Source organism: Cydia fagiglandana, chromosome 18, assembly GCF_963556715.1.
Source record: "Cydia fagiglandana chromosome 18, ilCydFagi1.1, whole genome shotgun sequence".
Taxonomy (NCBI): domain Eukaryota; kingdom Metazoa; phylum Arthropoda; class Insecta; order Lepidoptera; family Tortricidae; genus Cydia; species Cydia fagiglandana.
In genome coordinates this window covers 13,175,783-13,200,276 of record NC_085949.1, presented here as the reverse complement: position 1 = coordinate 13,200,276, position 24,494 = coordinate 13,175,783, and the positions used below count along the sequence as shown (strand labels likewise).

Below are 24,494 nucleotides of genomic sequence, written 5' to 3'. Positions count from 1 at the left end.
ATTGGAAAACAAATTTGCTACGTAAAAACACCCTGTTAATGAGATAATTAAATGAGACCTCTTTTTAACTGGCCACTTCACGTTGATAAATGAAATGACACGTTGATGATAATGACATTTAACACAAACAATTGTTGGCAAAACAGAAAGTGTTAAACATCTTGTCAGTTAAATCATAGACAAATATAGTAAGCATAGAGTGCTCACTCCATACATCAGTTTTGGTACCAAAAAGACTATTATTTTCGTAATTGACATTTAGCATCGAGTAGCGGAATTATCAGTCCCGCTACTTGAAACTAGATGTCTCAAATCTCGCGACTCACGAAAATTGTATTGAACAACTATTTACAACTATTATTAAAGCAGAAGGAGTTGAAAATAAGTTCCAGTTAATCCTTGTTTAATATTCGCTGAAAGTTGTTGAGCATTAGACTTTTCGGTCGGTGCAACATCTATTGTCAAGTAGCAGTACTGATAATTCCGTTACTCGATACTAATGTTGACTACGAAAAGAATAGTATTTTTGGTACCAAAACTGATGTATGGAGTGAGCATGAGCACTCTATGTATTTTTTCTTTATGTGGTTAAATGCACGTAATGATTATTTTTAATTAATTTTATTAATATAATTTTAATTTATTTTTTTGTTCGGTAAATAAAACAAAAATATGATATGAAAAGTTTTCTTGATTTCTATTTAAAGTTAACTGTTTTTATATAAAGTACCATCTCTTAAAATATCGATACCTACAGCTTGGCAAAAAAGAGTAGAAATTAAAAAGTGGCAACATTGTAGTGTCGTCCCTTTCAAACCAATTTATATAAGAAAACGGGACGACACTACAGTGTTGCCACTTTTTAATTTCTACTCTTTTTTGCCAAGCTGTAATTTGTTAGCACCTTATATAAAAGCAATAAATTCCCGATCAAACTAATCTGCATAGCATTTGCAACGACAACGTGTGTAAATATCATCGTTAATGTAAAATTTCTATGAAAATATGACGTTTATATTATAATAACACTCCCTCACTTTGTTCTGTTCAAATCGGTGCAAAGTTAGCTTAGACAGACTCTAGTATCTAACAAGGTCACGCCGATGCCACGGCCATAGCGCAGTGTCGGCAGCGGCGACGCGAAAATTTTGGCGGCGGCGGCGGCGCGAAAATTTTGATGGCGGCGGCGGCGCGCCGGCGCGGCGCTCATATTTCATATGGAAATGTTTTCTGGGGTTAATTCTTTTCATTAATTCATTCATTAACCTCGTGCTTTAAAACGGTCGCAATTTCGAACCACTTGCTACGCTCGTGGTTAAATTATGAAATATTTCGCTTATACTGCGATCAATATTAGCATGAGGACTTAACAACAACTTTAACCTCTTGTCGCAAAGTTTTTGGTTACTCTTTGATCAAGTGCAATGAATACCGGTATTAAATACGATAACCATTACCGGTATACTGAATACCTGTTATTATTGAGGTATTAATGAATACCGGTATTTCATTATGTCAATTAGTGTAGTTTAGCGATAAAGACAAAAACGGAATGACAGCAATACCTCTAATTCGAATATAGGTATAACATTTTAACCGGTATTCGTTTGACAGTTTATATACAGGTATTTAATAAAACCGGTTATACGGTCCCTGAGCCAGACCGGCCGGTTTATGTGTATCCAAAATTCTCATATTGTTATCTGTCCATATAAAACTGTCTTTCACCTGTTAGTGTTTGATCTTTTCGCATTTTCTCAAAGGTTAGCTGGAAGAGATCCCTTTTAGAAACAAGTTCGCCTTTGTACATAACATTTATATTTTTGTTTTGTTTTTGTCCGTTTTATGGAAACCTGTTTATGTGCAATAAAGTGACATACATACATGACTTTTATTGTATTGTCCACAGAAGTGACCTTTTTCCAAAATGTGTTTGACCCGTAACCAATCTACTGATTTCCTATTTTGACTGTGACTATTCGCCAACACTGATTGAGCCACGCGAATCGTATTCGCCCCGCGTTCGACATTTTTCACAAATGCTCGAATAAAAGCGAGAATTTCACAATATTTTTAACAATTTCTATCGCAGACACGTACTGGGTGAATATTTAATTTCGGTTGTCATGGGAAACTCCAGTGATTGAATCCACCCGATATGACACTTAGTACGAGTAACTAATACAATATTTAATTTTATTCGTGGAAATTCATTTGATGAAAAGCTTTTACATTTTTTACACATAATTATTTACGCAAACGGGAATTATGCCGACGACGTTAAGAGCAAACAGGAGTGGTCATTTCTCCATACAAACGGACTCGATTGTTTCCTTTTTAATTCTAGAGCAATGATTTTTTTCAACACAGATTAATATTGTCAATATCTGTGTCGGACCGTTTTGATTTTTTTGATATTTTTGTTCTTTAAAGCGCTAGAGCCCTTCAAAAATGGCCAAATTGGCCTAATTGACTATGCCGCAATGAGAGGCGTAGTATTCAAAACTGATATCAATTAGCCAAAAAAGCAAAACGGTCCGATACAGATAATTTTATAACCATTTAGATTTCCAAGTTTGGTTAGGATTGGTTAAATTTTGGAGGAGGAAACAGTCGAGTACGAAACCTCGATTTTTGAGATTTTTACGCGGGATTTTTCGCCTTGTCCTTATCGCACTAGTTTTAGGAGCCGCTTCCGTTAGCGAGATGGGTATATTCTATATTTACCTAAAATATTTAATACTCAGCTCTTGTTTTGTCTTAATCCTCGAAACATCGGAGGTAATTTTGATACTTAAATACGCGATTAGAACCCGTTTTTGTAAATAATTATAAAACACTGGTTTTAAATGAACTGGTTTTAATGTTCTTCCAGTTCTCTCTACCATTTCACTGAATGACTGAAGGCAAACAATATAACTGGTTCTAACAAGGCTGTTAAAACGATAGCCGATCAAAAACCAAACTTTAAACCAAGTATAGCAGTTTTTAATTGTAAAATTACAAATTGTTCGATTGCTAGCTAAATTCCAATATGCAACTTGCTGGTATATCAATGAGCCGACCTATAAAGGATGGTTTTATCCATCTTTATCCACGTGATAAAATAACTGTCACTTTTTAACACCGTGGGATAGAAAGTGACGGACACCGTTTTATCACGCTGTCACATAGACAAGAACGACCATCATAATTATCCGTACAGAGTACTTATTTGCTTTCGAGTTAAGAAAACTATCGAAGCCAAAGTTTTGTTTTGAAATCATTGCTGTGATGTACCATCAATCACGTTCCGCGATTGTTGCGCCATTTAGGGTCCTAGCTAAATTGGTTGTTCAATACTTACGCTATAGAATTTCCAATTTAGCAAGAACCCTAAATGGCATAACAATCCCGTGTGGTAACTGTACCTATATGTATGTAAGAATAATTATTACAATAACAAATAAAAGTTAGATTATTACGAGACGAGCAAATAATATGCATTGAATTCCAAAATCCTTCCGAATTTCGAAACATAATCTCAAAATAAAATAAGTCCCAATCGGATTGGCTGGCGCCGGAACACGGGAATCCGGATCTCCGGCCGGACCACAGTAAATCAATCCGCCATTTTTATCTGCGAATACTCGCTCATATTTCATATTTATCTTGGCATTAGTGCGATCTTGGTCAGGTGAGCCCAGGTGGTTAGTTATGAAGATATACGAATGATTACATTATACAAACGATTGCCCTATAACAAAATAATGGTTTAGATACAACCCTCGCGGTGTTCTAACTTTATTAAAAAAGGGCGCTCTTTACCGATGACAGATTGACTATGAATAAAAATAGACAACCAGTCACAAATATAGCCAATTATAATTGTAAAGTCCTTAATTATTTGTAAAAATCGTGGAAGCTTAAATCAGTGTTCTACACGGACGTAGCCTTGGGCGGCTGAGTAGTATGTTACATTAATTGGCCCTTTCTCATCCACAGTTAGAAAGAGCTACCTACCAAGAGGGCTCACATGCATTGGCTGTTATTTATCGCCTGAAGCGACCAGTGTAAATAAGACCTCCGCTTGCACCTAGTTCATACGCATTTAGAACTCACACTACACTGGTTACTTGCTTAGTAAGATGGGAATACGAAGGCTGCAATATGAGCTGCGGTATTAATTACATGAGCTCAAACTGCGATGGAACTCTGTACGGCACTAATGAGGAACGCGACGAACTAAGAAATTTACCTGCGAGTAAATTGCGATGAACTACTTAAGTACCCACTTTGAACGCTGATACGTAATTATGAGGCTGTAGTTGATCGTTTCTTTTATTTTTTGCCATTTTTATATATTGTGACCTTTATGGCCACTTTTGTGTTAATTGTAGGTACTCAGAATCACGAGCTCTTTCGATCCTAATGGGATAAAAAATGTCCCGGAGTTTTTTCCCATATACACATATTACATGGCAGTAACAAAAAGGAAAGTTTGAAAAATGTATGGAAATTTTAGGATACTTTTTTTCTCCTATAAGGATGAAAAGGGTTCGCGCTCCTGACTAGAAATAACATAAAACTGCAAAAAAGATCACGATATACAAAAATGGCAAAAAAATAAATGAAACGCTCAGTTCTAGAATAGTTTTGATCAAAACGCACTGCATTATTTTATTTCCTCTTAACGCCTATAAACTTATTGGACTCACCTGTATATAGGTTTCCCGCCGGTAGCCTTGCCAGCTCGGAACCAGAGCACCATGTACACTCGGTCTTCGGCGGCGTCCGGCGCGACGTCGCACGGTAGTGAAGCCGTACGGCCAAGCACCGCGTCCACATCCACCGTGGATACTGGAACAATGGAAACAGTATATTGAAATAGATGACATTGACTTAAAAAAGTGATCAAAGCCTACAGTCGTCTCAGTACTTGAGAACTTTCAAATGACACAGATCAAAATATTAAACTAAATAATTTGATTTGATCAATAGTTGTGAAGGAAATAAAACAGCTAGGCTGCGCCGATAGATAACCTACGTACATAATTACTGTGAAAAAAAAAATATTTTTGCCACTTTGACGATATTATTGATTTATAAACGGTATAAACCCATACCAAATTGCAGCTTTCTAGCACTAACAGTCAGTGAGCCAAGCTGCGGACGGATATACGGACAGACAGACATACATATGTCGGAACTTTCATATCATTAACTTAACTAACCTGTGGCGAAACAGTCGGAAAATTAAGAAAATTGCTCTCGTCATAGTTTTGATAGTTTTTGTTACATTTAGTTCAATATAGACACATAATTAAGCATTCTTATCAATTACAAGTTTCTAAGGATAAATAACGATGACCTTAAATTATACGCTCCATTAGATGTCCAGCAACTCTCATGTGAGACCCCTGGAGTAACGAACAAGCAGAAAGCAGACCATGAATTCAAATACATGCTCATCGGGGAGGCTAAAAGTGACATTCCATTTCCAACTGCAGCTGCAATACTGTTCATTTTCTATTGAAATTGACAATGACAGCGACGCGTTTCCATAGTAAAATGAACAGTATTGCAGCTGCAGTTGGAAATGGAATGTCACTCTAACGCGTCTCAGACCGAGCTGTACGAGTTCGTTAAGAAGACGAGGCAGCTGCAAATTCAGGTCCATTTTTACAGACTTTCTACGCTTCTTACGTTACCTACTTATTCTACAATAGGTACTCATTGAACATCCTAAACCAAGCTACGGAATTAACTAAAGTATTAATCCGCAAAGTCACATTAGCATCAAACTTATTACTCTACTCTTAATCCGGCACTAATAGCATAAAAAATAATGCTCTAACTACACCTACTCTAACTAACATACCTGGAGAAACTTACCGTTTTTACTGCTACGAGCTCCTCGAATTGTTTTAAATTAACTAGTTACCTGCAGAAGTGTGTCGTAAACTTTATAGCACTCTCAAAACTCTACAAGCCATTCGCTCGATACCACGTGCAAGGTTACCGAGACCAAGTAATCCATCTTTATTAGGTTAGTCTTCACGGGAGTAAATTGAAAATTCCTCCTAAGTATGACTGATGGTGCATATTACTTGCCCCCAACACGACGACAGAGCGCGAAAAAGAAAAAGGGATTATTTCGTGGCGAGAAATGGCGCTTTAATATTACGTCTATTTATATTCATGTCTTTGTTGGGGAAAGAAATCTAAAAACCATAACGGTGTAAAACGGAGATATTCACTTAGTTGAAAAGGAAGTTTGCCGAGACCCGAGTAATGTTTTATGCATACGATTTGGCCCACAAATTAGTTTTTATTTTCTGCAACTGCGCTATAAGAGGTTCTTTGAAGTGTAAGATGCAGTGCGGGAATTTATTCTTGGCGAGTGCATGCATTTTAAGAGGCGCTTTTATACTGCAAATGAAAGAAATGCGTTTGTGAGTGGTTTGAAATATATGTGGACTCGACGATTTCAGTTTTAAAAGAGACAAAAGTGAGTAGCGAATTTCAATGTATATTTTGCCTCATTTTCTGTGGTAAGACTAGCAATGTACAAATTGCAGAACATTCCCAAAAAGCGGAAACGTTCTCGAGAATGTTCTCAGAACATTCCTGCAACATGGAAATTATTGTTTAAACAAGAGAATATACTTGAAATAAAGTTTAAATAGGCATAACTTAAAACTAAATGTTATTATGCATATATTATTGTCTATTACAGTTAGCTATTTTGTTCATGTGATAAATTTACCAATAAGTTTCTTAAATTCTCACTTTATATCAGAGAACATTTCGACTTTCAACAATATTTTCCAAAAATTTTTTTTTCTTTCATTAGAATCTAGAGGCCTCTATCTCCCGCCATGCCAAATCTCAGCGCGCTCGGACCAACTTGAAAAAAAAAAAAAAAAAGTCGGCCTTTTTGATTTTTTTTAATGCAGATTATTTTGTCTTGGGGCTCTCTATGATATTTGGTCGAGCACCCCCCACCTATCACGCACCGTTTAAAAGTTGCCATACAAAATAAAAGTGGCCATTTTTCCCGCAATTGTAGCATTTTTCCAAAAAAAATTTTTTCATAAGTATCTAGGGGACCCCGAGATTCCGTGACCAAAATTTCAGCGCGCTAGGACAAAATTAAAAAAGTTTAAAAAAAAAGTCGGCCATATTGAAAAAAAATGGCGGCGTCAAAAACTGCCAGGGTCCCTCTATGACATTTGGTCGAGCACCCCCCACCTAAGTCTGACCGTTTGGCCGGGCCGTCATACATTTTTCTGACCGGAAGCGGACGACCAAAAGTCGGAATTTTCTGGGGGTAAGGACTACACCTAAACTGTCGTGAATATTCAAGGTATAAACTACGATAAATAAATAAATTCTCGTTCTCGAGAACATTCCCAGAAGTTACCGAGAATTTCTCATGTGGAAAGTTTCGCAACTTTGGAAAGTTCTCGTGCGTGCATTGCTAGGTAAGACTAAGGTAACATCGGGCGATTGACAAGCAGCGTTTAACACTCGCTTTTTTTGTTAGGAAATTTTAGCATACTGTTAAAGTAACAGCCGTAACTGGTATGACATGTAGTTTTACAGTGTCATCTGTGAGAAAATCACATTTGACTTTGATCAGCCGTGGAAAAAATACGGTTTTCAATTGCATTAATGTATATTTTATTATCATATGGCTGAGATACGCGTCATACTCGTGAACGGGTGCTGTTTGTGGAGACTGGTCTGTTAAGCTAACACGAGCTATACTTAGTAACTTTTATTAATTAATTACAGTGAGACGCCTCATTCTGTTCTCGTATGTTTCTTTTCTTTTAATGAATGTATTAATTATACAGGATATTGACTCTTGGAGACCTTATACATCTCTAAGGATAACTTGATAAACTATATAATCTTATAGTTCTGACACCTAGAGACATTTACACCTCTAAATATTATAGATTTTTTTTGTGTGTGTTTTTTTATCTGTATTTTGTATGTAATTCGACATTAAGAGACCATATACATCTCTTAGTAATTGTAATACGTTAGATTGAATTGTTAGTTTTATTTTATAAAATTGTTGATGTTATTATTTTTGCTTTTATGTAAATTCAATGTTGACGTGTAAAAGTGCCCTTGTGGCCTATTTGCTGAATAAATGTTGATGTTTGATGTTTGATGTTTGATAAAATATAGGTATTAATGTTAAATATTAGTCTGTTTTTCTAATTTCTTTTTTTTGTGTACATATTTTATTTGTGTACCTATCAGTGGCGGAGCGTCCATAGAACTCTATTCCCATCGGCTTGTCTGATATTCAGGCTCTTGGGCTATTTTCTTTAAACTTATGAAGAAAAGGAAGGGTAACTCAGCTACGGCTTGCCTACGAACAATCTAGACGCGCCGCCACTGGTACCTATATCATCTTTATATATAACACAAAACAGCCAATGGCTTGAAAGTAGGGTAAGTTGATTGTAGCAAATAAAACTAATTCATTTTATAACCCCTTGCCCCACTGGTTCGGATCGTGACTCCATTAAAGTCTATCAACGACCTTCGGCGTTTCACTTCCGGGTTCAGAATTAACTTAGGATTTAGTAAATTACTTATAGAAATCAACTTGGCGCCCTTGGCTGTTTGTAAGAAGGGTCTTGCCTCAAACGGACTTCAAAGGCTTATAATGATTTTGAGTTTCCGGGTTGTTGAGGTAGGTACACATCTTGAAGTAGCCTGTGTTCAGAGAGGGAATAAATTCGAAATTATTTCAAGTTATATCCGTTCTAATCTTATTTAGGTTAAGATAGTGTGCCACAATTTCTATAAAACTGTAGGTAAGTATTTTACGATGACCCGGAGGGTTTTCAAGGTTAGAAACTTGCATTTGTTAAGATAATTTTGTCACTATTATAAAAAAAAAACTGACCGATTTAGAAATGTAGCTTTCCGTGGCCTCGTGCTATTCATTGTTCTTGTGTGTAGTACAGTACAAGTAAAGTTAGACACCTCCATTCTGCTTTGTGTAACCTTCAATAAAAATAAAAGGAAAACAGAAATCCCACCTAACGGGACACAACGCGGCGTCGCATTAAGATAAGAGGGAAGAAATGAAATTCCAAATCAGCCCCGCTCCTTTATTCGATGTCACCGCCGCGTTTGACTTAGAATAATTTCACAATAAAGCTGTTCAGACAAGTCGAGTTTCGTCGGTAAATGTCACGCATAATGTATCGGAAATATAAATCATATTAGATTGGGGGTTTGCGTATAATGGTTACGTGTCGTGTCGTGGGGCACTAAAGTATAACGCCTGGTGTCGAATGTGGTCGTGAGTGGTGGGAGCGCGACACGACATGTGTGGCTCGTGGCTGTGGCCCGCCTAATGACGACCCGTACTTTCTTATAAAAAATAGACGTATGTGTCATATGAATTCTAATGACTTAAGACCTTTAGGAATAACACGGTAGTATAGTTGGGTCGACCCGACACAACCTCACATTCATCTCACTACATTCTGCCGTTCTGATGTCGACGAATTCCAAACGCTCTCTATGCACAAATTTTCTATTTCCCTCGACAATTTCGGTGCGTTTTTGTGTCATTCACAGAGCAGTGTTTGCTTTTTTTATTATTTTTATTATTGTCAAATAAATCGTTTGGGAATTTTTTCGACCCGTTAGTTAACGCCGTGTTAGAGCTTGTGCTTTTGTTCATACTTTTATGCATTTATGAATACATATGTAGATTGTAGGTATGATGTAGATTGTGACCTATTTTAGTTGCCTTTGGTTTTGTGGCTTAAGTTACTTAGATTTTTTAAATGTCGTACATGACATATAATAAAATCTAAGTAACTTTAAAATATATTTGTTTTTATATGAATATATACCTAATAGAAAAACCGGCCAATTGCGAGTCGGACTTGTGCGGACGGAATGGTCATTTTATGGTTATTTTCTTAAATACCTAACTTCGAACCTATATAATTGAAAATTATAAAAACATGTTTGTACATCTTTGGGTCACTAATTTACATATGTGTACCAAATTTCAACTTAATTGGCCCAGTAGTTTCCGAAAATATAGTATGTTACAGATGGACAGACACACGAGTGATCCTATAAGGGTTCCGTTTTTTCCTTTTGAGGTACGGAACCCTAAAAATTATCCACTTCGGGTCGTTGAGCCACAGCAGTAGTAACCCTAAAAATTAGATTTTATAATCTGAATGTTCGTCCTTGTATATTCGTCAGAATAATCATAAATTGACATACATACTGACAGAGAAATAAGTACAGTCAGTCAAGAAAGTGGTTGACCACTTTTAGACTCTATTATCTGATTGATAGAGTCGAAAAGTGGCAAACCACTTTCTTGGCTGACCGTACCTAGGTAATTACTGCGCATTAAGTCCTCATTTTTATATGGCTAGGGATTAATAAATTGTATGGAAGGTATAGTGTAACTTATTATGAACTAAGCAGTTTTAAACAGACTTAAAACTCAATACTTATTAAGCCAAAATCTTATTATAAATGAGTTTTCCCAAAGCTGAAACTTATTATAAATAAGTTACTATGAATTGGGTAAGCAATCTATGCTTACTTAATTCCCCTATGGTACTGTATAGATTCATATATTATAAATATTCCACATAAAGTAAAACTAGTACGAAGTAGAACTAACACAATCAGACTGATCTATCATTAATTTCGTCCATTTCATCCACACTAGCTTTCGTGAATTCACCAGTAACATAGTTTATGTCAAGGTAAAAGTAAACTATGACGTCATAAGCACACGGCAACTTGGTCATGGCTTATTTAATAGCCGGGGCAGTAAATCACGTGAACAACATTATTTCCTATTTCCCTTAGTACATTCTGAGCATAGGGTAAGGCGAATTTTTGTACAAATTGCAACGCTTTATTTGCATACTGTCAAGCTATGAAAAATGTTATTATTACTGGCGACATGCAATCCCTGAGAGCATACTTAAACTTCGTAATTAACAAAAGTTACAGTTCAAACGCTTTCACTTAAAACGGAGTTGGTGCTTTTCGTGTAATGTTATCATACCTACACTTTGGATTAACTTGGTTACCTAATTTAAAGTTATGTCTCTTTGGCTTTTTGCGAGTTGGTTTGCGTTGGGAATTTATGTTAGCTAGTCTAGACTTATTTTAGTTACTTTTCTAGGACGGTCTAGTTAAAAAGGCTTTTGGACCTAAACGCGCCGAAATGTACAGTCAGCTTTTAAAGTAACGTATCAGGCGACTCGTTACAAATAGTTTAGGGTGCAAATTGTAGAGATGTACCTATCTCTACAATTTTAGAAAAGTATTTCAGGATGGCAGGTATGGTGTGTTGTTTCATCTACTACCATTGAAGCTGGCTATACTTTATTATTATTACTAGCCTATTACGGTGTCCCACTGCTGGGCAAAGGGGATGCCTTCGAACTCCATCCGTCTCGGTTTTTGGCAATCTCCGGCTATTCGTTGAGATATGCTTCCAGCCGGTGTATTATGGATGGTTTTATCCACGAGATAAAATAACTGTCTCTTTTTAACACCGTGGGATTGAAAGTGACGGACAACATTTTATCATGCTGTCACGTCCAAGAACGACAATCATATCCGTACAGGTCATGTCATACTTTAAAAGTTTAAATTATGTCGCCCCATGAATCTATGTTCCGTTAGCTACTTATCGGTATTAGATTACCTTGATATACTTTTTGTGTATGAGGAAATGGAAAATTATAGTCCTGCGAACCAATTATGTCAGTACGAGTAGCATTATCATATATACTGAGCCTTATTTTGTTTTTATTTTGGGTTTTGCCTGGGAAGCCTTAGCTGAAGACCGTGATGGATGGCGCAAGCGTGTTGTGGAGGGGAGAAGGCTATGCGACCAAGCCTGGTTTAATGCTTTAGATAGAAGAAGGTGTCGCAGAAAGCAAACCGGGACTGGAACCTCGGATGGCATGAGCTTTCTCTGCCAAAAATGTGGGAGGTCATGCCGCTCACGCATCGGCCTCCACAGTCACCAAACCCGGTGTCTGCACAGCAATGTGTAAATCGTCTGCAATAGACGGAAAAGCCTGTGTGATGATGATATTTTGGGGTGAGAGTAGGTACACTAGGTACTAGCATTAACAAAAATAAAGTATAAACTGCTTATTTACTGACTTTGGAACAGCCGGGTGTGTAGAAACGAATGTCCTTATAATGGTGGTTCGAAAACCTCTGCTAGATAGTTCTTAATCTGGTGAACTAAAACGAAAGGCTAAGTAAAACTGTTATCATTCATTCAAACAGAAATAAAGACCAACCAAGCAACCTAAGTTATCTACATACTCGTACCTACGACCTTCCCTAAAACCAGAGATATATATAACTCCGTATAAGATAAATAAAGTTTAAGAAAAATCTGTGCCTCGGAAATCAAGAAAAAGTCATTCTCGAATAGATGGAGCCATTACCTTTGGCCTATTCTCGGCTAGATGGCGTCGACGACACCGTTTGATATTTATCAATTTTAACACATATCAGTGAAATAACATGGGTCAGTATGGAACAATAAAAATTAAAAATCATTTATCCGTAAACATATTTTGATTAATTTATACATTCAATTTTATTTTAAGTTTTAATCGTGTGTCGATAGATGGCAGTAAATGTACCATGATTACAAAATTTACTTTGGCAATAGCCCTCTATACTATCTTATTTCTTTGCTAAAACTAAGCAACGATCTACGACAAGCTTCATAACCCCATCTATCCACCTAAAGTGGGCTAAAAAAACGCCATCCTACGCGAAAATCCTCCGAGCCCCTTTTGTGAGGCAGGCTAATAAAAAACATCAGCTTTCGTAATATAGTCGGCAGTTTCCTCGCGTTTGGTGATGATAGCATACCTCCGCCGCCAAATTGTTCTAGTCTACATATTTGATAGTCATGGAGAAGATTGCTCGATATTAAACGGTAATATCGTTTTAGCTTTATTTAAAGATGAGCTTAAACTGAAGCGGTTCGAGTGTTTAGTCTGTAAAATTGTACAAACCCGACTGATTGACTATGATATACACGGTGCCAAAAAATAAGCGCATTCCCGTTCCCAGGGAGGTTTTGTGATTATACTGAGAAACGTTTACTATGGGAACAACCACGATACGACGCGAGAGTCAATCTCGCTACTTAAATTATAAACTGGCGGTATAAATAATACTATACTGAACTAATCCCATAGGAAGGGAAATCCTCGAAAGGAAATGGCGCTGGATCGGACACGTACTCCGTAGGCCGGACAGCCATCTGGCCAAGCAGGGTCTCCGCTGGCATGCGGCCGGCAGTAGGCGGTAGGGGAGGCCTTGTACTGCATGGAGTCAGTTGAGAGTTGAGGTTGGCTCAACTGGACTCCGGCTGGAAAGAGCTGGAAGAAGCCGCTCAAGATCATGACAAATGGAGGATTCGAATTTAAACTGTTGTGAGACATACTAACATTGAATAATTTTACGGTTTAGACTCACTTGTTTTTAGTCACTCGCGCGACATGTTTCGGAGAGCCTAGGTCTCCTTTCTCAAGCACTAACAGTGCGAACAGCGTTCACGACGGCCGTGTATCGCGTACTGTGGCTCGCCGAGAAAACGGGTTGGGGGAGGTCTTCCGCTGTTATTGTAGGCGGGCATAGTGGTGTGTTTGGGCTTGGACACCTAACACTTTGTTGCGATACACAGTACGAACTCACTATGTCCACTACACTGTCACAACACTCACTGGTATTCTAACTGGTAAACGTAAAATTATTCAAATGGAGGATTCTTCTGTGAGCCCTGTGTCCCTAATGAGGGATAACAGGAATGCATCATCATCATACTCAACTAATCAGACCTATTCTACGGTAGATTTTAAACTAATGGGTAAATAACGGTGTCACATATAACTAGTTCTACATATCTGTGCCTCCAGTGTAAAAGGGTTAAACTCGAGTTTGTCCAAATTACAAATTTTGCCAGTACAAGGTTTATTACATGAAACTACATCTTTTGTGCTGACACCCACGGCCCTACGACTTCTAATTGCTGAGATATCGATTGTGCAAAAGGGTTTAAGTTTGCCAAAAATCTTAACCATTATGTTCAAAACGATTTATTTTTATATAATCTCGTTTAAAAAATTGGTACTTAAGAATCGTGTTACGAACGATAGTTAAAGTAAAGTTTAATCTTAATGAATAAACTACATTTCAAGAAACATTCGGTGTAAAGAAATCAAAATTCACTTAGATCTATTTCAACTACCGAGTCTAGTTCGTGAATGATGGTAAAACTTAAGTTTTTTTATTATTCACAAACATTTTTGAAGACGTCATGATGTGTAAAGGGGTATAAATAATTTACTTTGACCGTTTTTCACCATCTAGTTTCGCTAAATTGAGTTAATGATTATGGTTAATGTTCACTTAGATTCCTTTCCATATAATTTTTTTTTGTTGGTCAATGTTGTGCAAAACGGTGGAAGTCAAATATCAAAAAGAAAGTCCTTTAGAAGAAAAGACATCTAAAAGGCTGATTATGAAATAATTGTGCAACAAAAACAAAAAATAAAAAAACAAAGATGGGGAAGTAAGACAAACAAGTACAACTGCCCTGTTGTCAGTACAACACTACTACAGTACAACAGTACAACATTACTCTGTTCAGTAACCATTCACAATTTCAACAGAGTAATTAAATATATTAAGTCACTCTTTAATTACATTAATATTATTCTCTTTGGTTTGTTTTTTGTACCATCAATCTAAAAAAAATGCAATATTTAGTTCCCAGAATGGTTTCTTTACACAACACAAAAGTTCGAAAAGATTTTAGCAACACTAGAGAAAGTGCAGTTAAACCTTTTCACACATTCATTATTTTTGTGAAAAGGGATATAAGTTGTTTTTGAAAGCCAATATTTCCGTTACTTTCACATAAGTCAGGTTAATTTAAATGACAAGTTATAATTCATGACTTAAACTATCTAAACTAAAAACAAAAACCTAATTTTTTTAGAAACAATGCAGAGAAAACACGGTTTGAAACGTTTTTCGGCCATACTGAAAAATTACATTTTTTGAGTTTAACCCTTTTACACTGGAGGCACAGATATTATAATCGAGTCATGCACCTCAAGCAATAATAAATCATCTATAAATGAGGCTACGATAAAATTGATAAATGTCTATAGCCTGCCTTTTTAAGGCTAATGACTCAATGCTTATCGCTACCCCATTAATAACCACCAGAAACGGAATATTATATTGACGTTCTTCGTGCGGACTGCGTGTGCTATCAAAATCGTTGCAGACTTATCTTGGTCTAACTATACAAACTATACATTTTTAGGGTTCCGTACCTCTAAAGGAAAAAACGGAACCCTTATAGGGTCACTCGTGCGTTTGTCTGTTTGTCCGACCATTCCCCCCCCCCTTTATCTCTGAAACTACTGGGCCTAAAATAAAAAAAAATACACAAATTAGTACTTTACCTATAGATAACAGGAAAACCTATTAGAAATGTGCAGTCAAGCCTGTGTCGGACTTATGTACGGAACCTTTTAAACACGAGTCCGACTCGCACTTGACCGGTTTTTTTCAAAAGAACAAAACATATTACTATAAGTATTGAAACATTACATATAATATTCCATTGAAACAGACAACTTAAGAGTTCCTAGGCGATCCCTTACATAAGTCAGTTTACGACTAGCATGAAACCAAACATTGCAGCCAACATTTTCACTTACTAAAGTAACTTGCAAGGTTTTAAGAACACTAAAAGACGCTAAGCCCCGTCAAGAGAAGCCAAGGGAAGCTCTTACGCCTCTCGTCCTCTCGATATATCATATTTTTTCCCGGTCTCAAGATATACGAGCGGCGGCTTCGGGCGTGACAGGCTTCTGAGGGTAATATTAATAAAATTATTGTGGAGACACGTCGGGCCTGACCTACCCCGCAATGTGGGAGGCGCAGTAAGGTAAAATTTTGTATTTTAATGGTTGGGTTGCAATTAAAACATGGCAATCAGCGATTTGAACTTGTTAAAATTTAAATATTTTCTAAACGTATCAATTGAATGAATATTATGTAAAGTTCAGCACCATAAATATGTACAGTTTAATACAACCGTACATATGTGTAGGTGTGTAAATACTTCCAAGTAGGTAATACTAGTGAGACAATGCAGATAGAGAAATTAAATTTTCTTTGTATAATATTCGGGCCACAAAAAAATATTGAAAATTATGTACCTGGCCCGCTACAAATAGTAACTATTATTCAGAGGCTGATTCGACTTCACATTTAGATGTAAAAAAGATATAATTTTGTTATAGTTCTACAAAGTACGAAAAAAAAAAATATCTGCAAAATATTCTATAGTGTAACTGTGATACAAAAACACCAACGTGTGTTAAAATTATCAAACATGTGCTTATTCCATAGAGGTACATACAATAATATAGAGATGACACGGGGGAGGGGCCAAACGACCGAACGAGATGCACTTATGGAAATTTCAATAGGAGTAGCAGAGAAAGCGGTATCATTGCGTGTCCTTGTCACAGTCTCACTTTTTGTTTGTTCCCCACCAAAAATTTAGCATGGTTTATGGCGGGCAACAAAATAACCGAATTACGTAGATTGTTTTTGGTATGTTGTCAGGAATGTTAAAACGTGTTTTTAATATTGTGGCTTTGCGTATGTTTTGTCCCTCACGGAGGGAAGCACGCGTATAGCTCATCTATGTATTACTAGGCTCATCTATGTATGGCTTATTATAACATAATGTAATCTAACGCGCGATGGGGGTGCGATTAGGGCGCAACCTGAAATGAGCGGCAGATTCCTGCAGCCGACCTGTCTCCACACGTATTGGCTCGCCTTTCCTGTGGCATAAGACAGTGAACCCGAGAGGGTAATGCAGGTGCCGGGCATCTCTGCGTTTCCTAAATACTTTCCCAGGCGGTGTAATGTCTTACACAATAAAATTTATGGTGTATTACAGTATAGTCTATTGCAGACGAATGACGATTTAATTGTCTGCAATAGACGCAAAGACCAATAAATGAATCTAACAAAATAGTGACGCTACTGCTAACATTGCACTGTGCCAGACAAAACCCGCACTACTCGCAGTTAGTGAGTAGAGAAACAGCTGCGCACATCATTATTACAGATCGTTCACTCACTGGGCTGATGTATTCAATTTTATTTTCTTTATAGACGAATACGCCCTTTTACTGCAATGATGAACTTACTTATTCAGCTTTATGTCTGTAACTGAGTGTTTTTCAAAAAAAATGTACATTTCGTTCATGTTTTCAAAATCTTGACTAGCCCAAGAGGGCTCATTTTACTCAGAATCATATTTTGTACATTCACGCCCCAAAATTTTGTATGAAAAAATATTTTTCCAGTGCGTCACGTTCATACAAATAAAAAAAATCATACAAAAATGTGACGATCTGGGAAGGAAATCTTGAGACACATTTGTTCATGTATGAGGCGCGAATGTACATTGATTCTGAGTAATGAGCCCAAGAAGTCAATATTTTGAAGACATGAATGAAATGTACATTTTTTTTTGGAAAACGCTCAACTGGTAATCTGGGCCCACAGATTACCAGTTGAGCGTTTTCCAAAAAAAAATTTACCGTCCAAAGTTTCTTTGGTACGTCGCACATGTCTAAGATTTCTCGTGTCTCTTTCAAAGTGCTTAAATTGTAATTTATTTATAAAACTTTTGCATGAGAAAGTTTATAATTGCCTTTCATAAAGATATTTTATTTAGTTTGTTAACTATGTATGTTTTAGTGTACTTTCGAAAACTTTTGCGGCTTAGTAATTTTATATCCAATCGTAATACTAACTTTTTAATCTACTTGCTTGCACCATCCGATTTACCCGGGGTTAAACCGTTAAACCAGTGTCAAATTGTAGTGGTAACCGTGGTAACTCCAGGTTTAACCGCTAAACGCCGGGTTAGTGAATGGTGCAAGTGGCCCTTACCTACTTATCTTGTTTTTTCAATTCAATATATTGAATAAAAAAAAACAGTTGTGCCATACTGATTACCTATTTGAAATACCTACCAAAATGGTGAATTATGTGAGATTATTTTATTTTATAGATCAGCGACATTATTATTGCGACATAACTGCCGCATCGTTCAATGCAGCTTACATCTGAATGTCACTTTTATGAACGCTTAGAGCCACCCCACACTAGCGCCTCCCGAGCGTCGGCGTCTAGTCAGAGCTATGGAAAATGGCGTCGCTGCGCAGTTGCGCCAACGTTGCGTAAAGCTTAAGCCATAGAGTTGACTAGACGTCAACGCTCAAAATACGCTAGTGTGGGGTGGCCCTTAGAACTTCAGCAGAATGATGAGTCCACAATTTGATTATTCATTTATTATTTTATACTGTTTGGCCATGTAGGGCAAGCCGAAGTAACGCATTTTTTCAATTTCTAATTCGTAATATTTTAGAGATATTCAATATCTTGATAGCATAAAGGACAAAAGCAGCTTTCACTGTTAGCCATGTCAGATGATTGTATTGCATCCTCCGGAGCTTAGGCTACCCTTTGACTCGGGATCAGAACATTGTATACCTGGATTGAGTCATTATTCATAGGTGAAATAACCAAAACATTTTTATTACACCGCCGTTCGATGCCACACCTCGCAATGAATCGTCGAAGCGATCAAATGAAACAAAATGGAACAAACTCAAGTGGGAATCGCGCTCAACCCATTAAACCCGATTGCTTGTCGAAAATGAAAATGGGGAAATATATTTTCGTTTGTTCGGCTCGTTATTCCATGTTTTTTCACTGATTTTTATGCAATCCATCGGGGGCCACGTTTACACCCGACCAATTGCTCACTTTTGATTGGGAGCGGCGATTATTAAATTGGCGTCCAGCGGCGCCTTTGGCTCATAAATCGTTCGCTATTCGATAACTGCTGAAGTTGCTTTACCTGGTCACTAATTATCTACAATAACTTTCTAGGAACTTCGGTAGTCGGACAGAGAAGAAGACTTTGCTGATTCGGAGTACTTAGTACGTGGGAAGAAGCCAAGTTCGATTTCTCGTATGGATGGCTGCGAAAGGAGCAAAAAGAGTGGCCCAATTAAAAAGTGTTCATGCATGGGCGGCTCTATTCGGCTCCAATTTTATTGGAGCGATTAATTTTATTGCAAAAATTTCTGGACAGCGGAACGAATGGGAAACGAGTGTCCAACGTGGCTCCGCCGACCTTTTGTGGTTGCGCGATGGATGGGTTTGTTCAGTTCAGAATCTAATCAAAGAGCAGAGAACCGAAAAAGCCCTCGCCACTCAGTTATTGGACGTGATGAATGAATTTTAAATGTAATTGGAAACGGCTGATGATTGAGCGTGTGTCAACACTAATACGGGGCATGAAATGATACGGAATAACATACCAGACCTAGCTGTATTTAATTGTGTAGGGTTTCTTTTTTTAGGGTTCCGTACCCAAAGGGTAAAACGGGACCCTATTACTAAGACTTCGCTGTCCGTCCGTCTGTCCGTCTGTCCGTCTGTCTGTCACCAGGCTGTATCTCACGAACCGTGATAGCTAGACTGTTGAAATTTTCACAGATGATGTATTTCTGTTGCCGCTATAACAACAAATACTAAAAACAGAATAAAATAAAGATTTAAATGGGGCTCCCATACAACAAACGTGATTTTTGACCAAAGTTGAGCAACGTCGGGAGTGGTCAGTATACTTGGATGGGTGACCGTTTTTTTTTCCTTTTTTTTTCGTTTTTTTTTTTGCATTATGGTACGGAACCCTTCGTGCGCGAGTCCGACTCGCACTTGCCCGGTTTTTTTTTGTTAACTTGTTAACGCCAGAAATGTTAGATACCTATCTTCATTTGTTAACAATTATTTGTATGTTTTGCACGTGTAAGCATTATAGACTAGACATAAAAATTCAAAATCGCTCTCCTTCTTGATTCGACTGGCAAATCATATTACTTTTTGGCAACCGGGTTTTTTAACCTAATTAGACCCCGCTGAATCCGAATTTGCCGGTTGCTCGATCGAAATCATGACCGGAAGTGAGATATTTGACATTAAAGGTCCCTTTTTTTAGTTTTTCGTAAATAATTCTTAAACGGAGGCGCATAGCAAAAAAATGTTCTATTACATAAGTAATCTGCATAAAATTGCCTACAAGAAAGATTCAGTACAATTTTTCGCTAGGATCAATATTCAAAGAGATATTAACGCGGGAAATTTAATTATAATCACTTCTAAGGTCCCTTTTTTTAGTTTTTCGGAAATATCTCATAAACGGTGGCCAATATCAAGAAATGTTGTTAAACGATAATAATCTACACAAAATTTTGAACAAAACAGATTCAGTACACTTTTCGCAGGGATCAATATTTAAAAAGATAATAAAGAGGGAAAGTTCTAGTATAATGAATTCTAAGTTTCCTTGTTTTTATTTATTCGTTAATAATTCGAAAAGTATGACTCATAGCAAAAAATATCTTATACCTAAATAATAAACATAAAATTTCCTACAAGAAACATACAGAACACTTTTCGCTAGGATCAATATTTAAAAAGACAAAGCAGCGGGTAAGTTAATTATAAATAATTTTAAAGTCCCTTTTTAGTTATTTGTAAATAACTCGTAAACGGTGTCCCATAACAAAATAGGTTTTTAAAAAATAAATTATCTACATAAAATTTCCTCCAAAAAACATCTGGAACACTTTTCTCTAGGATCAATATTTAAAGCGATATAAATGGAAGAAAGTTAATTACAATCAGTTCACATGTCACTTTTTATTAGTTTTTCGTAAATAACTCGTAAACGGTGGCATTTTGCAAAATAATATTCTACATAAATATTAAACATAAAATTGTCCACAAAAAAGGTTCTGTACACTTTTTTGCTACGTTCAATATTTAAAGAGGTATTAAAGGGTGCAAATTAATTATAATCAATTTCCAGGTCCATATTTTTAGGTTTTCGTAAATGACTCGTAAAGTAAGGCTCATAGCAAAATAAGTTCTTAATGTTCTTGTACATAAAAAATCGGCATAAAATTTTCTACGAAAACATAATGAACACTTTTCTCTGGGATAAATATTTGAAACGATATTAAAGAAAGAAAGTTCATTACGATCAATACACATGTCACTTCTTTTTGGTTTTTAGGGTTCCGTACCTCAAAAGGAAAAAACCGGCCAAGCGCGAGTCGGACTCGCGTTGCAAGGGTTCCGTACATTACCCAAATTTCAACAACGTATTTTTTATATGTGAAACGCGAGTGAATTGCCATTAAAAAACCCGTTCAAAAACTAAGTAATGTGCGACTCGCGCTTGCATATTTCTAATAGGTCTTCCTGTCATCTATAGGTAAACCCAGTAGTTTCGGAGATAAAGCCCCCGCCCCTCATAGCCAAACAATGACCATTCCCCCCCCCCATTTATCCGTTTACGACCCATTTACCAAAACCTGAAAATAGGGACTTGGAAATTCATTATTATTGATTATTGAACTTACCCCCTTTAATACCTCTTTAAATATTGATCGTAGCGAAAAAGTGTACAGAACCTTTTTTGTGGACAATTTTATGTTTAATATTTATGTAGAATATTATTTTGCAAAGGGCAACCGTTTACGAGTTATTTACGAAAAACTAATAAAAAGTGACCTGTGAACTGATTGTAATTAACTTTCTTCCATTAATATCGCTTTAAATATTGATCCTAGAGAAAAGTGTTCCAGATGTTTTTTGGAGGAAATTTTATGTAGATAATTTATTTTTAAAAACCTATTTTGTTATGGGACACCGTTTACGAGTTATTTACAAATAACTAAAAATGGACTTTAAAATTATTTATAATTAACTTACCCGCTGCTTTGTCTTTTTAAATATTGATCCTAGCGAAAAGTGTTCTGTATGTTTCTTGTAGGAAATTTTATGTTTATTATTTAGGTATAAGACTTTTTTTGCTATGAGTCATACTTTTCAAATTATTAACGAATAAATAAAAACAAGGAAACTTAGAATTCATTATACTAGAACTTTCCCTCTTTATTATCTTTTTAAATATTGATCCCTGCGAAAAGTGTACTGAATCTGTTTTGTTCAAAATTTTGTGTAGATTATTATCGTTTAACAACATTTCTTGATATTGGCCACCGTTTATGAGATATTTACGAAAAACTAAAAAAAGGGACCTTAGAAGTGATTATAATTAAATTTCCCGCGTTAATATCTCTTTGAATATTGATCCTAGCGAAAAATTGTACTGAATCTTTCTTGTAGGCAATTTTATGCAGATTACTTATGTAATAGAACATTTTTTGCTATGCGCCTCCGTTTAAGAGTTATTTACGAAAAACTAAAAAAAGGGACTTTTAATGTCAAATATCTCACTTCCGGTCATGACTTCGATCGAGCAACCGGCAAATTCGGATTCAGCGGGGTCTAATTAGGTTAAAAAACCCGGTTGCCAAAAAGTAATATGCTTTGCCAGTCGAAATCGTTGTGATGAAAAATATGACCAGTCTATTAAGTCAAGTTATTGTGAATTTACTTATATGTATAAAATTAATTGGTCTTTTGTGATATTTTACGTAAGAAATATTAAGATCTACATTGTTATTTTTGTTTCGCTCTTAACTCTCCTTTTGTAACATTTTTCAATTAGGTGGCTTATTTATGTATTCCTACTCAACTGCTGGTATATTCTATGATTTATGAATTTTATGATACATAAGTATTATGAATCGAATTTTATTCACAGAGCAATTTTTTATAAGTCCAGTTAAATTAATTTTTATTAGTAAACATTTTGTGTTTAATTGTGCCCTGGTAAACATTTTGTGTGTAAAACTATTTTATACACTATAACCAGGGGTCGTACAAAAAGTGCGCATGACGTCAAACCACTTATAGGATGATTTCAAATAGTATTTTTGATTTTCATAAACAATTATCACTTATCATTTATCAACCTCTTTATTAAACGATATCGCCACTTGAAATGAGTAAGTACGTTTTTGACTGACACATTGTCAATCAGATGAACAATAAATTGACTTCGTTATTGTTTAGCTATTGTATCTTCACGATTATATTTAGCTAAAATTTATATTTACTAATGTATAAGAAAACGCTCTAAAATGTCATCTTTACTCGAATATTGTGGCAATTTTCTGTTTTTGGAGGTACGTGACAAACACGTATACTGCTCTTGCTGTAATCAAGATATACCAACGAAGGTAAGCAATATTAAAATACATTTATTCGTGAAATTTATTTTATTCACTACATCACCCTACCACCTGTATTATTAATTCCATGGATTTATTTACGATTATTTTGTTACTTCATTAATACTACTTTGTTACTACATGTCACACGGAAGTTTAAATACAAACTCAAACATCATCCTGTGTGCAAGATTACGTCATTTTTACGTCATCCGCACTTTTTGTTCGACCCCTGACTATAACTATTTAACGACAGCCGATTGAAGGAGGGTAAGGGCAATTAGTCGTGTTTCAAACACTCTACATAAAAAAGGAAATTAGGTATAACAACTCGACAACCATCATCACATTAAGCCGCGGCACTTCAAACAGAATTTGCTTTATTCCTTTTGTATGAAACGAAATTTACTCGTGGGTATTGTTACTTTGATGTAACATAAAAGGCATACGACAACCACGTGTTCATTATGTAATAATTGGTTAGGTTTTTCGTACAGTCTTTTATTGTAAAATCGGCAGACTTTTTTGTACAGAAAATGACAGACAAGGCGTCTCCAGTTACTAAATACTCTAAGGTTTTACTATACACAATTTTTAGGGGATGTCAATTTAGAGGAATTGTTGATAAAAATATGAAGCAATTTAAAGCAAAGTCATGTTAATTCTAATGTGATGTTGCCGGTCCCGTATTGGGATACCCTCCTCCAATTGAGGGGGGACTTAAATCTTCACGAGACAGAGGTGTAGCGTTAGAGTCGGTGTAGCTTTATTTAACGTTCATAAGCGCATTGTAATGCCTACTTGAATAATAAACTATCTTTAACTATAAATAACTTTTAAAAGTAAGATTCTACAGCAACTTTTAAAAGTAAGATTAAAAAGTATTTAATTAATCTTCAAATTTCCAACACATGAGCTGTCGTACGGTGGCAGATGTTATTATTATAATTTCTTCAAATTTAATAGTTTCAAGTTTACAAACAAGTATGTTCACCTACTATTCTTCTTCCTCGCGTCATCCCGGCATTTCGCCACGGCTCATGAGAGCCTGGGGTCCGCTTGACAACTAATCCCATGATTTAACGTAGGCACTAATTTTTACGAAAGCGACTGCCATCTGACCTTCCAACCCAGAGGGTAAACTAGGCCTTATTGGGATTAGTCTGGTTTCCTCACGATGTT

General features: G+C 36.3%; 1 protein-coding gene across 1 annotated transcript in view; it reads right to left on the bottom strand.

Annotated features, from left to right (window-relative positions):
* LOC134673180 (neural cell adhesion molecule 1-like) overlaps positions 1 to 24,494 on the bottom strand; it is a 187,114-nt gene that overhangs the window by 140,024 nt on the left and 22,596 nt on the right. Inside the window, exon 3 of the mRNA XM_063531135.1 lies at positions 4,698 to 4,839. Within this exon, the coding sequence (XP_063387205.1) occupies positions 4,698 to 4,839 (142 nt within the window). The remainder of the gene's footprint in view (positions 1 to 4,697; positions 4,840 to 24,494) is intronic.